Genomic DNA, 22,025 nt, shown 5'->3' with positions numbered 1-22,025 from the left:
ATCCATTTCTGTAAGTGGGGTGTTAAAGTCCCCAGCAATTACCACATTCTTATCAATAAGGTTGCTTCTGTTTATGAGTAATTGTTTTATATATTTGGGGGCTCCAGTATTCGGTGCATAGACATTTATAATTGTTAGCTCTTCCTGATGGATAGACCCTGTAACTATTATATAATGTCCTTCTTCATCTCTTGTTACAGCCTTTAATTTAAAGTCTAGTTTGTCTGATATAAGTATGGCTACTCCAGCTTTCTTCTGGCTTCCAGTAGCATGATAAATAGTTCTCCATCCCCTCACTCTGAATCTAAAGGTGTCCTCAGGTCTAAAATGAGTCTCTTGTAGACAGCAAATAGATGGGTCTTGTTTTTTTATCCATTCTGATACCCTATGTCTTTTGGTTGGCGCATTTAATCCATTTACATTCAGTGTTATTATAGAAAGATACGGGTTTAGAGTCATTGTGATGTCTGTATGTTTTATGCTTGTAGTGATGTCTCTGGTACTTTGTCTCACAGGGTCCCCCTTAGGATCTCTTGTAGGGCTGGTTTAGTGGTGACAAATTCCTTCAGTTTTTGTTTGTTTGGGAAGACCTTTATCTCTCCTTCTATTCTAAATGACAGACTTGCTGGATAAAGGATTCTCGGCTGCATATTTTTGCTGTCTAGCACCCTGAAAATCTCGTGCCAATTCTTTCTGGCCTGCCAAGTTTCAAAACAGAGATCAGTCACGAGGCTTATACGTCTCCCTTTATATGTGAGGGCACGTTTACCCCTTGCTGCTTTCAGAATTTTCTCTTTATCCTTGTATTTTGCCAGTTTCACTATGATATGTCGTGCAGAAGATCGATTCAAGTTACGTCTGAAGGGAGTTCTCTGTGCCTCTTGGATTTCAATGCCTTTTTCCTTCCCCAGTTCAGGGAAGTTCTCAGCTATGATTTCTTCAAGTACCCCTTCAGCACCTTTCCCTCTCTCTTCCTCCTCTGGGATACCAATTATGCGTATATTATTTCTTTTTAGTGTATCACTTAGTTCTCTAATTTTCCCCTCATACTCCTGGATTTTTTTATCTCTCTTTTTCTCAGCTTCCTCTTTTTCCATAACTTTATCTTCTAGTTCACCTATTCTCTCCTCTGCCTCTTCCATCCGAGCCGTGGTGGTTTGCATTTTGTTTTCCATTTCCTTTAAAGCGTTTTTCAGCTCCTCGTGACTGTTCCTTAGTCCCCTGATGTCTGTAGCAAGAGATTCTCTGCTGTCCTGTATGCTGTTTTCCAGCCCAGCGATTAATTTTATGACTATTATTCTAAATTCACTTTCTGTTATATTATTTAAATCCTTTTTGATCAGCTCATTAGCTGTTGTTATTTCCTGGAGATTCTTCTGAGGGGAATTCTTCCGCTTGGTCATTTTGGATAGTCCCTGGTGTGGTGAGGGCCTGCAGGGCACTTCCCCTGTGCTGTGGTGTATAACTGGAGTTGGTGGGCGGGGCCGCAGTCCGACCTGATGTCTGCCCCCAGCCCACCGCTGGGGCCACAGTCAGACTGGTGTGTGCCTTCTCTTCCCCTCTCCTAGGGGCGGGATTCACTGTGGGGTGGCGTGGCCCGTCTGGGCTACTTGCACACTGCCAGGCTTGTGATGCTGGGGATCTGGCGTATTAGCTGGGGTGGGAAGGCAAGGTGCACGGCGGCAGGGGGGGCAGGCTTAGCTCGCTTCTCCTTAGGTGATCCACTTCAGGAGAGGCCCTGTGGCAGCCGGAGGGAGTCAGATCGCTGCCGGAGGTTTGGCTCCGCAGAAGCACAGAGTTGGGTGTTTGCGGGGAGCGAGCAATTTCCCTGGCCGGAACCGGTTCCCTTTGGGATTTTGGCTGGGGGATGGGCGGGGGAGATGGCGCTGGCTAGCGCCTTTGTTCCCCGCCAAACTGAGCTCTGTCGTCCGGGGGCTCCGCAGCTCACCCTCCCTTTGTCCTCCAGCCTTCCCGCTTTCCAAGCAGAGCTGTTAACTTATGACCTCCCAGACGCTAAGTCGCGCTTGCTGTCGGAACACAGTCCGTCAGGCCCCTCCGCTTTTGCAAGCCGGACTCGGGGGCTCTGCTTGGCTGGCGAGCCGCCCCTCCGCCCCGGCTCCCTCCCGCCAGTCCGTGGAGCGCGCACCGCCTCGCCGCCCTTCCTACCCTCTTCCGTGGGCCTCTCGTCTGCACTTGGGTCCGGTGACTCTGTTCTGCTCACCTTATATCTGATTTCATGTTATTTTTCATAATCTTATTTTTCATACTGGATTCATACTGTTTTTCCGACTCTTATGTTCAGAACATATGGACCTGTGTGCATTGATTTAAACTAGTATTGGAAGAGTGATGATATAAATACATAAAATAGAAACCTATAGGTAACAGAAAACAATTAAGACACTGAATGGCTTGACCTCTTCTGGTTCAAATTATTAGCTCCTCCAGGAGTTGTATAACTCACTCAGTTAGAAGGGCCCTACAGCATAAGAATACATTAACGATGCAGTAAGAAGCATATGTCATATGAATAGCCACACACAACAAGCAGTATAATTAAGGTTATTCAAACAGCCATGAATTCAAGGTCAATATGGTCTTCTTGTCTTTTGGGACTGATTTCAGCAGGATGTACAACTTAAAAATATACAAGGGAAGTACCTTAATTGATTCTTGTTGCAAAAGAAATAAAACAAAGAAGTCAAAATCATATTGATTCTACCTCTTAAATAATTTTAAATTTACTTCTTGCCATCTGTACTATGACCACTTGCACCTAGAATAGAAGTTTTAAGTGGATACCCTATAGACAAGAAGGGTCTTTTAAAAACGCAAATCGTAACACTTAGGCTGTAAAATTTCCCATGGCTTTCTATTGATCTTGGGATGAAGTTCAAAGTCCTTAACAGCCAAAAAAGGCCCATGTGACTAATGCCTGCCTTAATCGGTCACCTCTTCTAGGCTCATCCATCCCTTTCTTAAGGGTAGACATGTTCGTGAAGCGTGTACCCTATAAAACAAACATATACACAACAATGACCAATTATACTCAAGCTTTTTCTCTCTGCAGAAGTAACCCTCTGGAAAGAGTGGTCTGCTTTGATTATTTCCATTTCATCCACCCATCAATCCTGTAGTCTCAATTCTGACCTCAGCCCTTCTTGGTAAATGAAAACATCTGGATAACTGGTGAACTCTGAGTTGTCAAATCCAAGAGATAGCCATCCATTTCTAATCACTCTTGACCTCTTTGTGGGATCTGACATGATTTACTCCCCAATTCTCAAAACACTCCCCTTTCCTTGCCTTTCAGAACACCACTGGATTAGCTTCTTTCTCCTTGTTTTTAATTACTTGTGTCGCCCCAGGTTTTGCCTCTCAGTTCTGACCCTGAGTGATCTTATACTCCTGGAGATTCACCTATGCGCCTAACAATCTCCAAATCTTCATCTGCACCACTCTTTCAAGTGATATTTGGGTCCATGCTGCTGACCATCTATTGTGCGTTACCACCGTGATCAACCACAGCTGCCTCCGTGTTGACATGCCCACTGTTACACCTTCCTTCCTTCAGAGTGTCGTCTACTCTGAAAGCTACTTTAAAAACTGGGTATCTAACAAATCTGTCTTCTTTTTTTTTAAGTTTATTTATTTATTTATTTATTTATTGAGAGAGAGAGAACCAGCAGAGGAAGGGCAAACAGAGGGGGACAGAGGATCCAAAGCAGGCTCCAAGCTGACAGCAGAAAGCCCAATACAGGGCGCAAACTCATGAACTGTGAGATCATGACCTGAACCAAAGTTGGGCTCCAAACCGACTGAGCCACCCAGGCACCCCAACAAATCTGTCTTCTCCATCCACTCCATCCACTTTTTCAAGAAGGGCTTCTCTAAGTGGTATTAAGTTAAAAACTGTCCCAGGGGAATGATAAAAAGTGAGCTAAGTCAAAAAACCCTCTTCCCTATGAAAATACAATAAATTTTTTTCTTAAAAATCAAATAAATAGATTCTCTCAAGGGTAGTGTTTCTCAGAGCTTTAATCTGCTAATATGTATTATGCCTCTTCAAGATCTGTGCTTGGGATGCAGCATTTCTCCCAAGCTAGTCAGGCACTTTTGCTAAGAACACTAATTAGACAGCTACTAGAAATAGTACACAGCAAAACACAGTTTGGGTTTGCCAGTTACTAAATTTGAGGTCAGCTTAAGCAGAACTCATAAAAACAGTGTCTCAAGGACCGATAAATGTATAAGTTTCTATGCTGTGGGCAGGGGTAGGCAGCCCAGTCGCGCGAATGGGCTCGGAGCATCCCTTCTCAGAGGACTATTTAGGAGACGCTGAGTCTTCCTTCCACCTGTGCTAAATTACACAGTAATTTCCTGCTCTTTATTTTGATTAATAAATCAAATGAATTCATCAAATATTGATTAAACACCTGTTCCATACAAGACATTATGGTAGTTATTAAGGATACCAAGAAGGGCTGAACGTAGTTTTGTCCCTTCAGGGCTCAGTCTAGGGGGAAACACATTTGTAAAAAATTTAATTAATGTGACAAAGTGCTATGAAAGAAGTATGTATTAATTTCTGTGAGAGCACAGGGGAAGAAATGATTTCCTTTTCTTGGAGAGATAAGAGAGGGAATCAGGAGACTTTTAAGTAGGTGGTTTATAGTCTCTTTACCAACAAACAAAAAAACATAAGATACAACATATTACTAGTTTATAAATAAGAAATTGAGTTTATTATGGTTAAATTTATCTAAGTTCACAAAGCTGATGAGTAGCAAAACAAACTTGAACTAAGACTGGTCAGACAAGACTGAAGGAAGAGAAGGTAAGAAGTATGAAAAAATGAAAAGGTGTGTTTCATTGGGGAAAACAGAAGCACGGAGGTATGGCTGAGAGGGAACACCAGGTCTGTGCTCAGCTGGGGGCTGGGCAGGTTACCAGGGGGTGAGCGGTCTGAGAGGATTCCCTGCTTGCCAGCTGGCCTGTGACTGTTTCATGGGTGCTGACAGAAGCCAAGAGACTCACGGAGCAGCAAGTAAGCAGCATGAGCGTGACGACGGTCACCCTGCTCCTCCGGGGGTTCGACATGGACGCCCGCACATGTTGCACCACAGGGGAGGACTGTGGGTCATGGAGGACAAGTGGCTTTCCCACTTCTAGAGCAAGCTGAACCGATCCTGCTCTTTGCCCTGGGAGAAGACTGTCCCTCGAGGCTGTTAGTTGCAAACACAACCCTGAGAAATGGCCCAGGTAAAGGGTAGTCGGGGCCTTGCAGTTTTGGCATACTCAGTAAAAACACACAGGACGTCAGGGAAGGTGGATTACCTCTCCCAACAGGGGGAAGATATAACAGAAATACACTTCACAAATTTCTATGTCTTTTGAATTCTTGACAAAGATGACTTTTTAATGAATTAGAATTTTTAATTACCCTGTGGTAAGTATGTGATTGTGTATGTGATTTACACAGGAACACTGAGGTGAAGCCCTTGCAACTCTTCTATCGTGACCTTCTCCATGTAATAATGTTTCAGGGCTCCTGGGCTTGAGTCCAAGGGCAGCAATGAAAGCAGGCAATCCCACTGTCCTTTATCCTAATGATCCTGACTTTCCTGTAGCCCATCAAACACTTCATGATCTGACCCCTTCTTCTTTGCTGTCATAGGCTTTCTCCCCATTTGGAAAGGTCAGTTTTTGATCCTGAGCTACCATGTGTAAAATGGTTCCTCACAGATCATCCCTGGAACTACTAAGGTGCTCTAAACTAACTTCGGAGCCAAGAATTATTTCTAAAGGTATCCCTGAATCAGAGGACCTAATCACGGCCATGTCTGTAAGGACAAATGGAACATCATTTCTCTCTTAACTATTGTGACAGTCTATTGGTCTTGTTTCCAGTTTTCTCTTTGTTGGAAGCCATGTTGCATACTGCTTCCAAGGTAGTGTTCCTAGAGAGAAATTTGAGAACACTACCCTTCTAAACTAGTTCACACTTTCAGATTCAAGATTCAAGAAGCCTAACTAAAACTGTCCTAAACTGAAACAGGAATGCATTGGAAGCATATTGAGACATCCCAAAGGACATTGAAGACAAAGGAGGGGCAGGGAACAAGATGGGCTAAAGAAAGGAAAATCAAGACTAGAATGTTTACAAATCTCTTACTCTGTGGCTTTAGTTTTTTCCTGCTGCACAGCAGCCTTCTTCAGATAGCAGAAAATATGACTGCCATATATCTTCCCTCCAAAGGGAGAAAATGACCCAACTCTCTTGGTTCCAAATTAAAAAACTCCAGGAAGAGGATCACCTGATAGAATTGGCAGTGTTTGTACTAATTATAAGGATGAGCTAGATGGGCGAAGGAAAAGGAGAAGGTTCTAGGAAAGCTGTTCAATTTATACACACAATCCCAGCAGTGTTTGATACACATCTTAGAACATCTTCCCAATGCTTACGGCAAAAGCTCAAACTCCCACATATTGCATTTAAATTTCTCAGTGATAGAATTCCTGCCTGCTTTTCTAGTTTCAGTCTCTTGATCTCCACTCTCTCCTAACTTGCCTCCCTGTTGGGAGAGGTAATCCACCTTCCCTGACGTCCTGTGTGTTTTTACTGAGTATGCCAAAACTGCAAGGCCCCGACTACCCTTTACCTGGGCCATTTCTCAGGGTTGTTTGCAACTAACAGCCTCGAGGGACAGTCTTCTCCCAGGGCAAAGAGCAGGATCGGTTCAGCTTGCTCTAGAAGTGGGAAAGCCACTTGTCCTCCATGACCCACAGTCCTCCCCTGTGGTGCAACATGTGCGGGCGTCCATGTCGAACCCCCGGAGGAGCAGGGTGACCGTCGTCACGCTCATGCTGCTTACTTGCTGCTCCGTGAGTCTCTTGGCTTCTGTCAGCACCCATGAAACAGTCACAGGCCAGCTGGCAAGCAGGGAATCCTCTCAGACCGCTCACCCCCTGGTAACCTGCCCAGCCCCCAGCTGAGCACAGACCTGGTGTTCCCTCTCAGCCATATCTCCGTGCTTCTGTTTTCCCCCTAATTTTACTCAAGGTTATCTACTATTGCTGGCACTTTGTGTACTTTGTTTTGGGGTACATTCATACATAAAGTGATACTCAAATATATATACGTATTTTGGAGGCTGCAGGCACATCAGGCTATAGTTTGCTTTTTCCTTTCATAAATGCTGTAAGTCATTTGTCCTAATGTTGGTTGGATAGCCTTCCTCTCCTGGTTTAAGTGTCCACATGGTTATCCATAATTTATCATTCAATAGATATTAACAGACATTTACATTACCTGCAAGTTTTTTCTGTGCAATGAAAATATACATATATAATATATTATATATATATATATATATATATATATATGTTTAAATATATCCAATTAGTTTGTAGGAATACTTTCCTATAAATTGGAATCGCCAGGCAAAGGGCAACCAAAATTCAAATTTTGAGTGATAACTGCAGAATTCGCCCTGAATGTACAGCCAGTCTTCATCAGTCTTCCTGCTCAGTATTTGTAGATGAGAATACGCTATTTCCTCCAATCACAGGAGTATTGGATGTCACTATTTTTAATTTTGACAACGTGATATTCATAAGAAATTAGTTTTCCTTTGTTAATGTTGAGCTCAAGCATCGCCCATATCCTTATTAGTCATTTATATCATTTGAATTTCCTCTTTACGTTCTTTTTTCATTTCCCTGGAAATATTAGTGTCTTTGTTACCAATTTATAAGAGCTCATTTGTGATTAAGGATGCTAACCTTTCTGTAGCTGTGCATTAGAAATGAAATGCCATAGGGTTTTTTTACCCCATTTATTTCCCTATGATGTTTATTTTTTTGATTACACACACAGGTTATATATTCAAATGTAATGTTTCTTTCTTTCTTTCTTTTTTTTTTAAGAAAGGCAAAGGGAAATCACTGAAGGATTTAACACAAGAAATAAAGATGAGGGGCACCTGGGTGACTCAGTCAGTTAAGCATCTGATTCTTGATTTTGGCTCCGGTCAGGATCTCAGGGATTGTGAGATTGAGCCCTGCATTAGGCTCTGCCCAGAGCCTGCTTGGGATTCTCTCTCTCCCTCTCTCTCTGCCCCTCCCCCAAACTCACTTTCTCTCTCTCTCTTAAAATAAATAAACACCTTTTTTAAGTAAAATGTAGTTTTGTTTTGTAACTAAAGCTCTTAACTATACAAAAGGTATCCTCATACCTTTTACCTGACAAATAGCTCATGAATTCCTCACTCTTTCAATGTTATTCCTATTTCCTTTACCTTTTAAGTTGATAAAAAAAAAAAAAAAAAAACTTTGTTAAAAATGACTTTTCCCCCCAGAGTGGAATGTATTCTAAGCCTGGTGAGAACAGACCGTTAATCTCTTCATTTTATTGACCTACTTCAGTTTCAGCTCATTAAACACAGACATTTTCAATGATCAAAAGAAAATGAGCCAAATGTAACTTGCTACAACCTTACTAAATAAGAGAGTTGTTCAAAAAGTAAATAAATCTGAACAGGTAATTTAATATTGACCATATTCCATTTAAAGAATATATATGTAATGAACAAGGACATCCAGAAATAATGTTTACATTCCTTTGATCAACTGAAGGCAAAGTCTGTGCGTGTTATCGGACTCCTTCTCAGTTCTTACCCTCTCCCAAAAAGAATATTGAAGAAATCGTGAACTAACGTCCCTTGAAACTGTAAGACAAAGAAAAGAAAAGCCTATGAGCTCTAAAAAGATAGCTGCAAAGATTAATTATATTGCCTATAAAGATTTATAAAAGCTAAAATAAATGTGGTTATCACAGCACAGAAGGAGAAGAAAATTAGTAATTCAAACCCATTACCCTAATAAGAGTAATAAACAAATTATAAAACAAGAAATGTTTACTAGGTTCTAAATATGACTGCATTTGAAACATATTTAAGTTCACAGCTGAACCATACCAAAATGTGCATGTCTCATTAGCAATGACTTAAATAATCCTTCTATTTAGGTACAATTTCCTAATACCTCTTGTGACACATCCTAAATAAATAACGAACTACACTTGATACAGAAAAAAATTTTTTTTTCTAAGATAGTAAAAGGGATCTAACGACTAGGTATTTCTAAAACAGGAATTGTTGGAAATACTTTGGAGACAGATTATACCTGCTACCATATATGGTTTTGTGGTTTAGCAGCAATTATTCGTTTGCTTGTTCTGAAAGGCTATGGTCTCTCTACTTGGTCTGCATGGAGTCTGGACCCCAAGCTGGGATCTTTTAATAAACAATCTTCCCAGCTCAGGAATAATTCCACAGACAAGTGAGATGTGCTTTACTGCCAACATGGAATTAACAAGGGTGGGAGGGTGGGAGATAGAAAAACTGAAATCATTTTCTAGTTCCTTACTATTAATTCCTCACAGAAAGGAAAACAAACAAAAAAACAGAAAAAAGAAAGAAAAAGAAATTAAATGAAACACAAACCAACCAATCCAGAGTCAAATATAAATTATATTTCGGCACATTTATTTTTCTCCATTCTCCCAAAAATAGATGAGTTAACGCTCTAAGTCAGATCAGTCACTGTCTACATGATATAAAAACTGCGTAAATTAATCCCTTAAATATTAAATAATCTTCCTTTCTTTGCAGGACATTTGAGGAAACCTTCTTCTGGACATTTGTTTGGCAATCATTTACTCTGTTTTCAAAAATGTTGGATAATGCAAATAAAAACTCCTTTAAATTTAAATTTAAAAGGGCTGGGTCACTTTATAGAAAGTTATGGCAGAGGTACATAAGAAAATATTAACTCCTCGAAAATAACTTAATCAACAACCCAACTGAGCCCAGGTCAGTAAATTTTTTAAAAACTTCACCTTCTACATTTCTCATTCTATTAACATTAAGCATAGAACACGTAAGTAAACACAATGAATTGAGTCTGGTATGTAAGTACACATATGAGATTAATTCTACAAGTCAAAATTTATTTATGAATTTTAGGCTAATCACAGAACATTAAGATACATCAATCACAGATCTCACTCTCAAATAGCCTATAGCCTAGCAGAGGAATATACTTAAAATTGGTATTACTGCTTTGAGTCCCTCTCTTACATTAGAAATAACGAAGTATTGATCTGTACATGGTGTGTTTGAGGATTTCAGGGCTGATTGATTCAAAGGCAGGACCTCCAGATGATAGTAGTAGACACTGAGTGGCACTTTGAATCTCTGCATGTGAAGGGATGTCCCTCACAGTACAAGACTTCCAGAGACAGCAGAGCAGGGCTATCACCCAGAAGCAGAAGGGGGCAAGGGAACTCCCAGGAGAGAGGGGAACAGGAGAAGGGGCTCACATAGCTCTGTGACACTACACAGCAGCAAATGGGAAGTCTCTGAGTCAGAGAGTTTCAAAGGGCAGCAGTGGCTTGGGGTCTGTTACAGCCCCCGAGTTTATTTTAGCTGTGGCTAGCAGATGTTGGGTGCAGTTTTGTGGAGTATGCAAAACAAGCACGCTCTAATGGACTAAAAATATGCTTATCTGAGCTCTATTTAAAGCAAATGGATATGTAAAATTTTGAGTTTGGCACTGGAGGGCCTTGGGCTGATGGTTCCAATCTGATGTGATGAAGTAAAAAACACAGGGGTCAATCTTTAACCCATTTACACAACACCAGAAAACTTCATAAATATCATTATATAGAGATAGCAGAATCTTGGATGGACTGACCATCCATCTGTGGACTGACTTCTAGAGTTTAACTTAAGAATCAGACAGGTTTGAGGCACCTCGGTGGCTCAGTCAAGTAAGCATGTGACTCTTGATTTTGGCTCAGGTCATGATCTCACAGGTTGTGGGATCGAGCCCCAAGTCCAACTCTGTGCTCACAGCATGGAGCCTGCTTGGGATTCTCCCTCTCTCTCTCTCTCTCTCTCTCTCTTTTTCTCTCTCCCGCCCCAAAAATAAATAAATAAACGTAAAGAAGAAAAAAGAATAAGAGAGGTTCAAAGGATGTAGCGATTTATTCAACAACTATTTCAATTCTTGTTCCATGTCAGGCACTGTTCTAGGCACCAGATATTCTTCACTGAATAAGACACCCAACAGTACTGGCTATATATGGCTACATCATTTACCGGGCCCCTGCAAAATCAGAATACAGGAGCCTTTGTTCAAACTTCAAGATGGCAAGAGCAGAACATTGAACCAAGCAGGGGGCCCTTCTGAGAGCGGGACCCTGTGTGACTGCAAAGGTCAGATGCCCATGAACCTGGCCTTGGTAGACATGTTCTCTATTCTCATCACACACACAACCTAGCGGTGACAGAGCAACAGTACAGAATAAAGAAAAAATATATAGCGCCATGAAAGAAACAAAAGGATTTCTACAATAATAACTGGGGGAACATAGTTCAGTGAACCTTGAGAAAAACCTCTCCAAAGAGTTGACTTTTCAGCAGAAACCTGAACCGGCCAGCTATATAACATATGTGCGTGAAGAAGCCATAGGTTGGACAGTTTATTCCAATGGTTCTCAACTAGGATGATTTTGCCTTCCGTGGGACATTTGGCAATGTCTAGAAACATTTTGGAGTGTCACAACTTGTGGGGAGAGGGGGAGGACGTTGCTACTGGCATCTAGAGGGTGAAGGTCAGGGAAACTTCTAAACAACCCACAACATACAGGACTGTCCCCAATTCCCCACACAACAAAGAATTATCCAGCCCCAAATGTTAGTGGTGTTGACAATGAACAACCTTAATTAGAATGAATGTAGATGATATACAAAGCCATAAGGGGGGTAAGAGTTTGTCACATTTACTTTTCATGTCTTTAGCCATGTGACTTTATGGTGGTGAATATCGGAAACCTATATTCACAACAAGGGAGAATTCAATTTATGGTACAGTGCAATACTATACTGTCACTAAAAAAGTACATATTTAGAAAGATGTTTAAGGGCATGGGAAGTACTGATATGCTTACAATGGTAACTAAGAAAAATAAAGTGATTCTACATTCTTTCAAAAAATATTTATACAATGGGGCACCTCGGATGAGTGTGGAGTACAGGTCATGATCTCGAGGTTTGTGAGTTTGAGCCCCACATAGAGCTCACTGCTGTCATCATGGAGCCTGCTTCAGATCCTCTGTCCCCTTCCCTCTCTGCTCCCCCCACCTTGCACCCTCTCAAAAATAAATAAGTAGATAAACATTTACAAAAATCTCTTAAAAATATTTATATCCAGGGGCGCCTGGGTGGCGCAGTCGGTTAAGCGTCCGACTTCAGCCAGGTCACGATCTTGCGGTCTGTGAGTTCGAGCCCCGCGTCGGGCTCTGGGCTGATGGCTCAGAGCCTGGAGCCTGTTTCCGATTCTGTGTCTCCCTCTCTCTCTGCCCCTCCCCCGTTCATGCTCTGTCTCTCTCTGTCCCAAAAATAAATAAACGTTGAAAAAAAAATTTTTTTTTAAAAAAAAAATATTTATATCCAGAGCAGATGGCTGATGAGGGTGTTTAAAAGGGTAATACAAAAGGTTATCGGTGGTTATTTCTGGAGGGCAAATTTTGCTCTCTATGTATTTTTCAGTATTTTGAATTTTCAAGAGAATGTGCATTCTTTCATAAAAACATGAAAGTGCAAAATCTCACTCTCTCTATAAAAGTGCATTATACATTCAACTTACTTAACGGCCATATGTGAACTTGATACGGCTAATCAAAGACCTAGAGGGGATTACGCTAAGTGAAATAAGTCAGAGAAAGACAAACACTATATGATTTCAAATATATGTGAAATTAATTTTTTTTATTTTTTTATTTTTTTTTTTAATTTTTTTTTCAACGTTTATTTATTTTTGGGACAGAGAGAGACAGAGCATGAACGGGGGAGGGGCAGAGAGAGAGGGAGACACAGAATCGGAAACAGGCTCCAGGCTCTGAGCCATCAGCCCAGAGCCCGATGCAGGGCTCGAACTCACGGACCGCGAGATCGTGACCTGGCTGAAGTCGGACGCTTAACCGACTGCGCCACCCAGGCGCCCCTAAATATATGTGAAATTTAAAAAACAAAACAAACAAACAGACAAAACAAACAGAATGCAGACTCGTGCATATAGGAAACAAACTGTTGGTTACAAGAGTGGGGAGGAGTTGGGGGATGGATGAAAGAGATAAAGGGGATTCAGATTCTTCAGCTATAAAATAAGTAAGTCATGGGGATGTAATGTACACCATAGGGAATACAGTCAATACTACTGTAATAATTTTGTATGGTCACAGATGGTAACTAGACTTATTGTGGGGATCATTTCATAATATATAAAAATACCAAATCACTATGATGTACACCTGAAACTAACAGGATATTGTGTGTCAATTATAGTTCAATAAAAAAGTGGGGTGCCTGGGTGGCTCAGTCAGTTGAGCATCTGACTTCAGCTCAGGTCATGATCTCACAGTTTGTGAGTATGAGCCCCCCCGTTGGGCTCTGTGTTGACAGCCTGGAGCCTGCTTCAGATTCTGTGTCTCCCTCTCTCTCTGCCCCTCCCCTACTCACATTCTTTCTCTCTCTCTCTCAAAAATGAATAAACATTTTAAAAAATTAAAATTAAAAAATTTAAATATTTAAATTAATTTTTAAAAGAAACAATAAGTGTTGGCAAGGATGTGGAGAAAAAGGAGCCCTCCTACACTATTGGTGGGAATGCAAACTGGTGCAGCCTCGATGGAAAACAGTGTGGTGGTTCCCCAAAAAATAAAAAATAGAACTATCTATGATCCAGTAATTGCACTACTGGGTATTTACCCAAAGAATACAAAAATACTACTCAAAGGGATATGTCATCCCTATGTTTATTACAGCATTATTTACAAGAGCCAAACTATGGAAGCCTAAGTGTTCATCAACAGATGAATGGATAAGAAGTGGTATATATATAGGGAATGCATGTGTGTGTGTGTGTGTGTGTGCGTGTAATACACACACACACACACACACACACACACACACACACACACAATGGAATATTATTCAGCCAAAAAAAATGAATGAAATCTTACCATTTGCAACAACATGGATGGAGCTACAGGGTATTATGCTAAGTGAAATAAGCAAGTCAGAGAAAGACAAATACCATATGATTTCCCTCTTATGTGGAATTTAAGAAACAACAAAGGAACAAAGGAAAAAAAGAGAGAGAAACCAAGAAACAAACTCTTTTTTTTTTTTAGAGAGACAGGGTACAGCAGAGGGAGCAAAGGGAGAGACAGAGAATCCCGACAAGCTCCATACTCAGCACAGAGCCCAACATGGGGCTTGATCCCACAACCCTGGGATCATGACCTGAGCCAAAATCAAGAGTCAGATGCTCAACCAACTGAGCCACCCATGAGATCCAGACTCTTAACTATGAAGAACAAACTGATGGTTACCAAAGGGGAGGTGGGGACTAAGAGAACACTATCTTGGTGAGCGCTGAGTAATACATGGAATTGTTGAATTGTTACATTGCACATCTGAAACTAATACAACACTGTATGTTAACTACATTGGAATAAAAATAAAATAAATAATTTTAAAAGAATAGAATATAATAACTTTTTTAAAAAGCTGTCCTATCGGGGCACCTGGGTGGCTCAGTCGGTTAAGTGTTCAACTCTTAGGGCACCTGGGTGGCTCAGTCAGTTGGGCGTCCGACTTCGGCTCAGGTCATGATCTCACAGTCCGTGAGTTCGAGTCCCGCGTCGGGCTCTGTGCTGACTGCTCAGAGCCTGGAGCCTGTTTCAGATTCTGTGTCTCCCTCCCTCTCTGACCCTCCCCCGTTCATGCTCTGTCTCTCTCTGTCTCAAAAATAAATAAACGTTAAAAAAATTTTTTTTCTAAAAGTGTTCAACTCTTGATTTTAGCTCAGGTCATGATCTTGCACTTCATGAGTTCAAACCACTATCTTCAGAGTCAGCTTGGGATTCTCTCTCTCTGCCCCTCCCCCTGCTTGCATGCTCACTCTCTCTAAATAAATAAATAAATAAACTTTAAAAAAAAAAAAGCCGTCCTATTTATTGTGATTCATAGAAGAATGACTAATCAATTTAGGATGGTTTTAACAGAGACATTAGTGAAATTTGAAATTTCTAAAGCTGAAAAGAGGAAGAACTAAGGACACAATTGCTATTGTCTTTTCTTCTAGCTGAAGGTCAGGTTTTTACAAGAGAAAGGTAGATATGGAAAATGACTATTCTCTACTAAAAGTAAAGCTATTGTTACTTAACCAAGTAGGTCAGATATCACACCCACAGACAATCTGTTGCAATGAAGGATATGACCAAAGTCTCTCATGACCCCATTTTTACCAAAACAGGTTTATGGTTTCTTCAAGTTATACTGAGAGGCCACTGATTTATGCATCATTTCTGCTTAGGAGAGGCATCTGCTGGAATTTTCCTTTTGGTGTTATACCAGTTAATAACAAAAACAAATGTTATAGACTTAGAAGGTGCTTTTATCAAACATAGAAAGTAAATTACACACACACACACACACACACACACACACACACAAGATAAAAATCCATATTCCAGAAAGTCTTGACAAGCTGGAAAGTGGATGGGGGAGGATAGAAAAATTATAAAATGTTATTAAGTTCTCCAAACTGAGCCCCTCCTAAAGCCAATTATACAAATACAGGATGTTGGACACTTGGCAGAAAGGAACTTAAAATGTGGCAGGAAGGATGGGGACACACACAACACTTATATTTTCTGGTAAGAGGACTATGACGAACAACGGTGTGATTAGCACAATTCAAGCCCCTAGTGCACAGTCATTCTCTGTGGCCTTAAAGTAGAAACTCAGACTCACTGTCCTACCATTATGCTTCACTAAAGGCCCAGATAAACATGAAACACGTGATTCTCATGACCATCAAAGCATACACTAGATTTTGCAGAGGAGAAAGTGACAAGCCGCCCTAACACTTGAACTAAGTTCATGTTTACAAGCCAACACAGACAACATGAACAGAATCACCCCACAGTGATGAGACAGGGCCACCTGAGACTTGTGGTGGAGAAGCAGAGACACAGGGACACTCTGCAGCCTCACAAATGACTGAACATCCCCCTCTTTTGATCAACAAGACTGACTGCTGCTTCTTCAATCATGGCGACTACCCCCACCTTCATCTTCCCAACGCCTAAGCAAGTTATCAAGACACCCAATTCCTGAACTGCCCCGCTCCATTAAACCATCCATGAGATCACCCAGAACAAGCTCAAATCTTAGAAAAAGCCCCTTCCTGGCTGCCCTTTACCCATGACACCCACGATTCCTACAATGAGTGATAGTCCTTGCTGCAGCAAGCAAAATGAGCCAAATTTGTTTGAGTACAGGGTGGTTTCTGGTGGGTTTGGTGAATGGACTTCAACACGGGGCGATCCTGATATTAATAATCTGCCCCAACATCAGAGCCTGGGTTCCTTCTATGGCTTTGGAAATCTTATCAACACAACTATGTTGTTCAAGCAGCAAAAAAAGGTTAAATTCATGAGAAACAAGTCTTAATTTCAGATTACTGTCCATGAATGACTATGGCCACCAGCCATCTAGTATATAAATCCTTAAACCATCTTGCGTGCACTACTTCACCTCCCTGAATACAGACAGCAGAGCCGTGGCCGTGGTAGTGGAGGCCGTGGCTGTGGGGTGCTGCAGCCAGCAGTAGCACAGTTTTGTTTCCTAGACTTTCCATTAGTTCATGGAAATATATAGATACAAATACAGATATATAGATACATAGATATAGATATGTTTTCCATAACATAATAAAAATCATTTCAGATAGGTTTCTTTCTTAGAGCTTCCATTAGCTCATGAGAAGAAACAAGAGAGTCACTATAATCTAATAAATACCATTTTGAATAGAAATATATTTCCTAGGGTGCCCGGGTGGCTCAGTCCATTAGGTGTCTGGCTCTTGAGTTCAGTTCTGGTCCTGATCTCACCAATGGAGCCCTGCTGCTTGGGATTCTCTCTCCCTCTCTCTCTCTGCCCCTCCCCCAGCCACATGTGTGCTAGTGTGTTCTCTTTCTCTCTCTCTCTCTCTCTCTCAAAATAAATAAGTAAACTTAAAAAAAATAAGCATAGATATAAAATAGCTGAATAATCTTATTTAAAAAACAAAAGTATTTCCCAATTTTAGAAATACTCATTTGTGGCCAAAAAAAAAACCTAGTTAATATAAAAACATCTTCTGTTACATAGAGATCTAAAACTAAAATTTCACCCTTAAAGCCCAAGTCTAGTTAAAATCATGACACTAAATTAAAAAACTGTAGTGACAACAACACATTTTGTGAGCACTTCCTATGTGCCTGGAGTTGTGCTATCTTATACACACACACACACACACACACACATTATTTCATTCCGTGTATGCAACAACTCTTCAAGAACTAAGATTCCCAGGGCACCTGGGTGGCTCAGTCAGCTAAGCGTCAGACTCATGATTTCGGCTCAGGTCATGATCTCAAAGTTCATGGGATTAAGCCCCAAGTCGGGCTCTGCACTGACAGTGCTGAGCTTGCTTGGGACTCTCTCTGCCCCTCCCCTACTCACGCTCACTCTCTCTCAAAATAAATAAATAAACATTAAAAAAAAAAAAAACTAAGATTCCCATCTTGTAGATGACAAAATAGAGGTTCAAGGATAAGCAATTAACCTAGGCCCACCACTACACGTGGGAGATCCAAGTTTTGAAACCCAATGTCTGTAATTCCAAACTCTGAGGTTACCAGGTAGATTGTTTCTCTTGCGTGTGAAAAGGAATCAACACTGTGCCTGAAACAATTAGAAGACTAAATCATGATGAAAGCAGTTTAAAAAATAAAACTACACAGCACTAAAGTGTCCTGTAGTATTAAATTTTCATTTTGCCACATCAAGTTTATTTTTATTATCCCATTTATAACCAAAAGTTACCAAGAAAAAGTTCTTTCACAAACTACTCCTTGTACCAATGAACATCCACTGTTCAAAAACCAGTTGGTATATAAATTACCTGAAGGTAGTCTTGGATTTTTTTATAAGCTTCTCCTTTCTGAAATACCTTCTTAAAACGGGGAAATAATGCAAGTGTGAACAATGCATGTGGGAAGAGAATTTCAATGTAAAAGCATTATCCCTCCTCCCCAGTAAATAAAATGAAAATCAAAGGACCTTTAAAAGACACTTTCACTAAGTTTGTTTTGGTTTTTTTTTTTTTTTTCTGAATAAAATAAACAAGAGCAAAGGGCACCTTGACTACTACTTAGGAAATAAAATCAGAACACAGGGAAATCTGTAATTCTAATCACATTTACATCTTCTCTCCTTTTTTACATTTCTCATCCAACATCCTTAGGAGCTCAATAGGCTTAAAAGAATTGGAGCAGAGTAAAGAACAAAGGTGAGGAGAATCTGAGAAACAACTTGAATGGCTGTTCTCACCATTTTAATAATTTCAAACTGGGTAACATAGTTTTCAGAAGATGTAAAAGTCGCAAATATAGGAAGAAACTAAAAAGTTCTTCTACCTGCTATTATTATAAAAATGGCATTTGGGGTAGACATCTCAGGAATTAACCACTTGTGGACAGTAAATGAAGAAAGCACTAAAAAAAGATTAACTTTCAAAAAAAACGAGTATCAAATTGAAATGTACCAGCTTTAGTGAGTGAAAGCCCATGTGCCAAATAAATACATTTTTTACAAGGAATATTAACATTTGTATTCTTACATGGAAATGACTACTTACATTAACTATTGTTTTCTCTTGAGCTTGAGGACGCTGTTAGAAAATCGGATACCCAGCTGTTATACTCAATCACGCTAAACGTTACAGATCATACATAAATACAAAAATAAGGAAAAGCAGTTATGAAGCATGTAGTACGTGTGCTTTACTCAGTTTGGGAATGAGTTTGTTATAGAGGGAGAGAAGTAGCAATGTCAAAAGAAATAGTTTAATATTTCATTTACCTATTCAAATAAAACAATGGCTAACAATTTGGAGACAAGAATGGTTTTAATCAAGATGATTCTAATTCAAAATAATACTTTCATGTGACTTTTTCTTAATGCAATTATGAAAGGAATTTAGCCCTTCTTCCCGCCAGCAACACTGATGTCCCCAAGAGTGTAACCCTGAACAGCCCCCGGCATCTGTACTGCTAGGATTCCTCCATCTCATTAAGCCACAGATGAAGAAATGTACTAGCAATGGGGAAACAATCCAGAATGGCTCAGAAAAGAAGATGCTTGCCATCCTGGCTCTTTTTTGTGGGGGGTAGGGGGGGGCGGGGGGGTCATATGTATCAAATGCAAATAAGGACACCATTTCCTTCTGTATAAGGCACAGCTTCAGTTTCCCCTCACATCCCGGTTACAAGGTATGCCAGTGATTGATACTCTAGAAACTTCCTCTTCAAAAGACATGAAATACACAAAGTTCTAGGAATGTAACAGCTAATCAATGTGTTGCATTCAGCAGGTACCAGGAATACTGAGACATTAAGAAGGGCGGTGAAATCAAGGCCTTTACTGGGGAGCTGTCAACGTTTCCTGAACATATCAGCCAAAATTAAGGCATTTGGGGAACAAAATCTAATAATGCAGGTGACGGTTTCATAAGCTCAATGCCTTCGCCCTATCCCCCTCCACCAACACAAAGACCCACGTCAGCAGTATTAGCTACTGATACCTGAGGTTTAGCTTTTTTTTTTTTTAATAAAAAGAATGCACTGAAATACGAGAATGGGCTTATAAGGGGGTACTATTGTTTGAGGAAAGAACTGCCCTAAGCTGAGAATATCAACTATTTTGTTTCAAGTAGTATAGAAAAAGCACCTTGTACTGAACAGGCATTCAAAAAATACTTGAAATATTTCAAATATAAAAGACTGGTCATGTAAACTAAAATGGACTTAGGGTTCCCCAATGCCCAGATTTTCCTTGCAGGATGAGGGGAGAACTGAGTTCACAAACAGCAAAGCAATAAAGCAAAATAGTTACAGTTCCATCCATAGCGCTAAGAGCAAGTCGCTTCACCCTGAAAACATAGCCAGGGGACGTATTTTAGAACCAAGCATCCTCCATAAATTCTTTATTCAACCCATAAACTCACGGCACTCGTCTGCGTCTTGCCTTCATAGGCAGGGTGCATTGCTCCAGTAAAATCGTAGCTTCAGACACCTACTATTGCATTTGACAGCTAAGACCTGATCTTCCAAACCAAAGGTAAACTGGAAATCCCAGCAGCAGAAGGAAATCTGCGCGGTACGGGTGGGGAGCAGGGGGTAAAGGTGCAGGCAAACAGCCTTACAAGAAGCAGACTCCACACTGGCTACACTCAAGGTATTCTTTCCTCTTCAATCTCTGGTACGTGTCTCATCCATGTTTAGTGACTTCCCGATACATTCAGTTTTGATCGCCTGTTGCCGTCACATCTTTCAGGCGTCGACACTACCCAGTCGTCTGAGAGACACACTGGGTACTTAGTGCAGGTTCCCCCAAGGAGGGCTCGGTGCCAGGGCACAGAGGCAGCTAAGGGTCACGCCAGTGCAGGTGTACAGGGTCCGAGTCCTAATTAAAGAGGAGACGGCTGCCCTTCTCAATGTCCCATACTCCAGCAAAGGAGAAGAACACCGGTTTGTATTTTTAGTAGCAAACTTGGAGCGACCAAGCCAACTTGGTCCACCGGAGACAGCAGCAAACCGAGGCCCCCCGGCGGGGCAGTGGTGAAATTCCCACTCGGAACAGAAACGCAGGCCGCGCTGCCCCAGCTTTGCTGACCTCTCGCAACGCACCAGCAGAGACTACGGGAACCAGCGCGGGCGGCAAACGCCCAGAGCCCAGCTTAGCCGCAGGCGTAGTCTGGGTGTCCCCGCAGCTGCGCTGCGCTGCGCTGCGCTCGGGATGTTCACGCCGAGCTTACCACCCCCTCGCCCCTCCCCGAGGCCTCCCCCGGATTCACCTTGCCCGGCCGGAGTGCCTGAAAGGTCATCTTCCCACGAAGGGCCACCCCCAGAGGCTGAGGAGCGCGGGCTCTGAGCTCAGGACGCCCCCGGCCCTCGCCCCGGCGCGCCGCCCAGCGCTGGCGCGCCGCCCAGAGCCTGCCCGCCGCGCCTTACCTGCCCGCGGCGAATCCGGCAGCCCCTTGACAGCTCCCACCAGGCGCCACTGGAAAAGTTTCCGAACTTCTTCGCAGCTCTGCACGCCCTCGCTCCGAGTAGACCCAACGAGAGCCAGAAGGAGGAGACAGCAACATCCCGCGCGCCAGGTCTGTGCATCCATCATCAGTGTCCTAGTCGCCCCTTCCCACGTAGTGGACCCAACTGTCCCCGCGCGCCTTGCGTTGCAGGCGCTGGAAAACGCTCGGCGGTCGCGGTTCTCAAAAGGTGCAATCTGGCGGCAGAGGTTCCGGGGCTGTTCTGGGACACCGGCTTCACCTGGTGGCACTTGGCTTTCTCCGGAGGAGCTCGGAGGCTGAGATACCAGTTCTCGAGCAGAGCGCCGCCAGGTCTCCCTATCCGGCGGGAGAGAGTTGGCGCTGTACCACTGAGGAAAACGCCTGAAGCCCACAGAGCCCGCGAGCATCTGGCTCCGGCCGCCGCCGGGGTTGCCGCGGGCTCAGCAGGAACAGCCAACCTGAGACGCGCTCGCCTGCCGCGCTCTGCGGGCAAGCCCCGCCCCTGCACGTTCCGCCCCGCCCCAGGTTCCGCCCCACGCCCCGCCCCCTGCGCGCGGCCGCAGGCCGCACCCGCCTTTCCTCTGTCAATGCCGGCCCACGCGGGGCCGACCTCAGAGCGGCGCTGCCTGGAGCAAGGAAGCAAATAAAACGAAACGCGGGCCGCGTTCTCCCAGGCCTTTCCATGGAACAACGGTCTGATGAAAAGAAGAGCGAATGTGGGAAGAGGCTCAGAGAAGATAAGAAATGAGGAACACCAACTGGAAGTACGATGA

At 42.3% G+C, this 22,025-nt stretch overlaps 1 protein-coding gene across 1 annotated transcript in view; it reads right to left on the bottom strand.

The window, feature by feature from the left end:
• GPC5 (glypican 5) overlaps positions 1–21,356 on the bottom strand; it is a 682,201-nt gene extending 660,845 nt beyond the window's left edge. The window contains exon 1 of the mRNA XM_047075274.1: positions 21,194–21,356. Within this exon, the coding sequence (XP_046931230.1) occupies positions 21,194–21,356 (163 nt within the window). The remainder of the gene's footprint in view (positions 1–21,193) is intronic.
• Between the last annotated feature and the right edge of the window lie 669 nt (positions 21,357–22,025).

The sequence above is a fragment of the Lynx rufus genome, unplaced genomic scaffold, assembly GCF_022079265.1.
Source record: "Lynx rufus isolate CCGP_SWC_20201006 ecotype Redwood Valley unplaced genomic scaffold, mLynRuf1.p SCAF_1, whole genome shotgun sequence".
NCBI classification, from domain to species: domain Eukaryota; kingdom Metazoa; phylum Chordata; class Mammalia; order Carnivora; family Felidae; genus Lynx; species Lynx rufus.
This window is presented reverse-complemented; position numbering and strand designations above follow the sequence as displayed.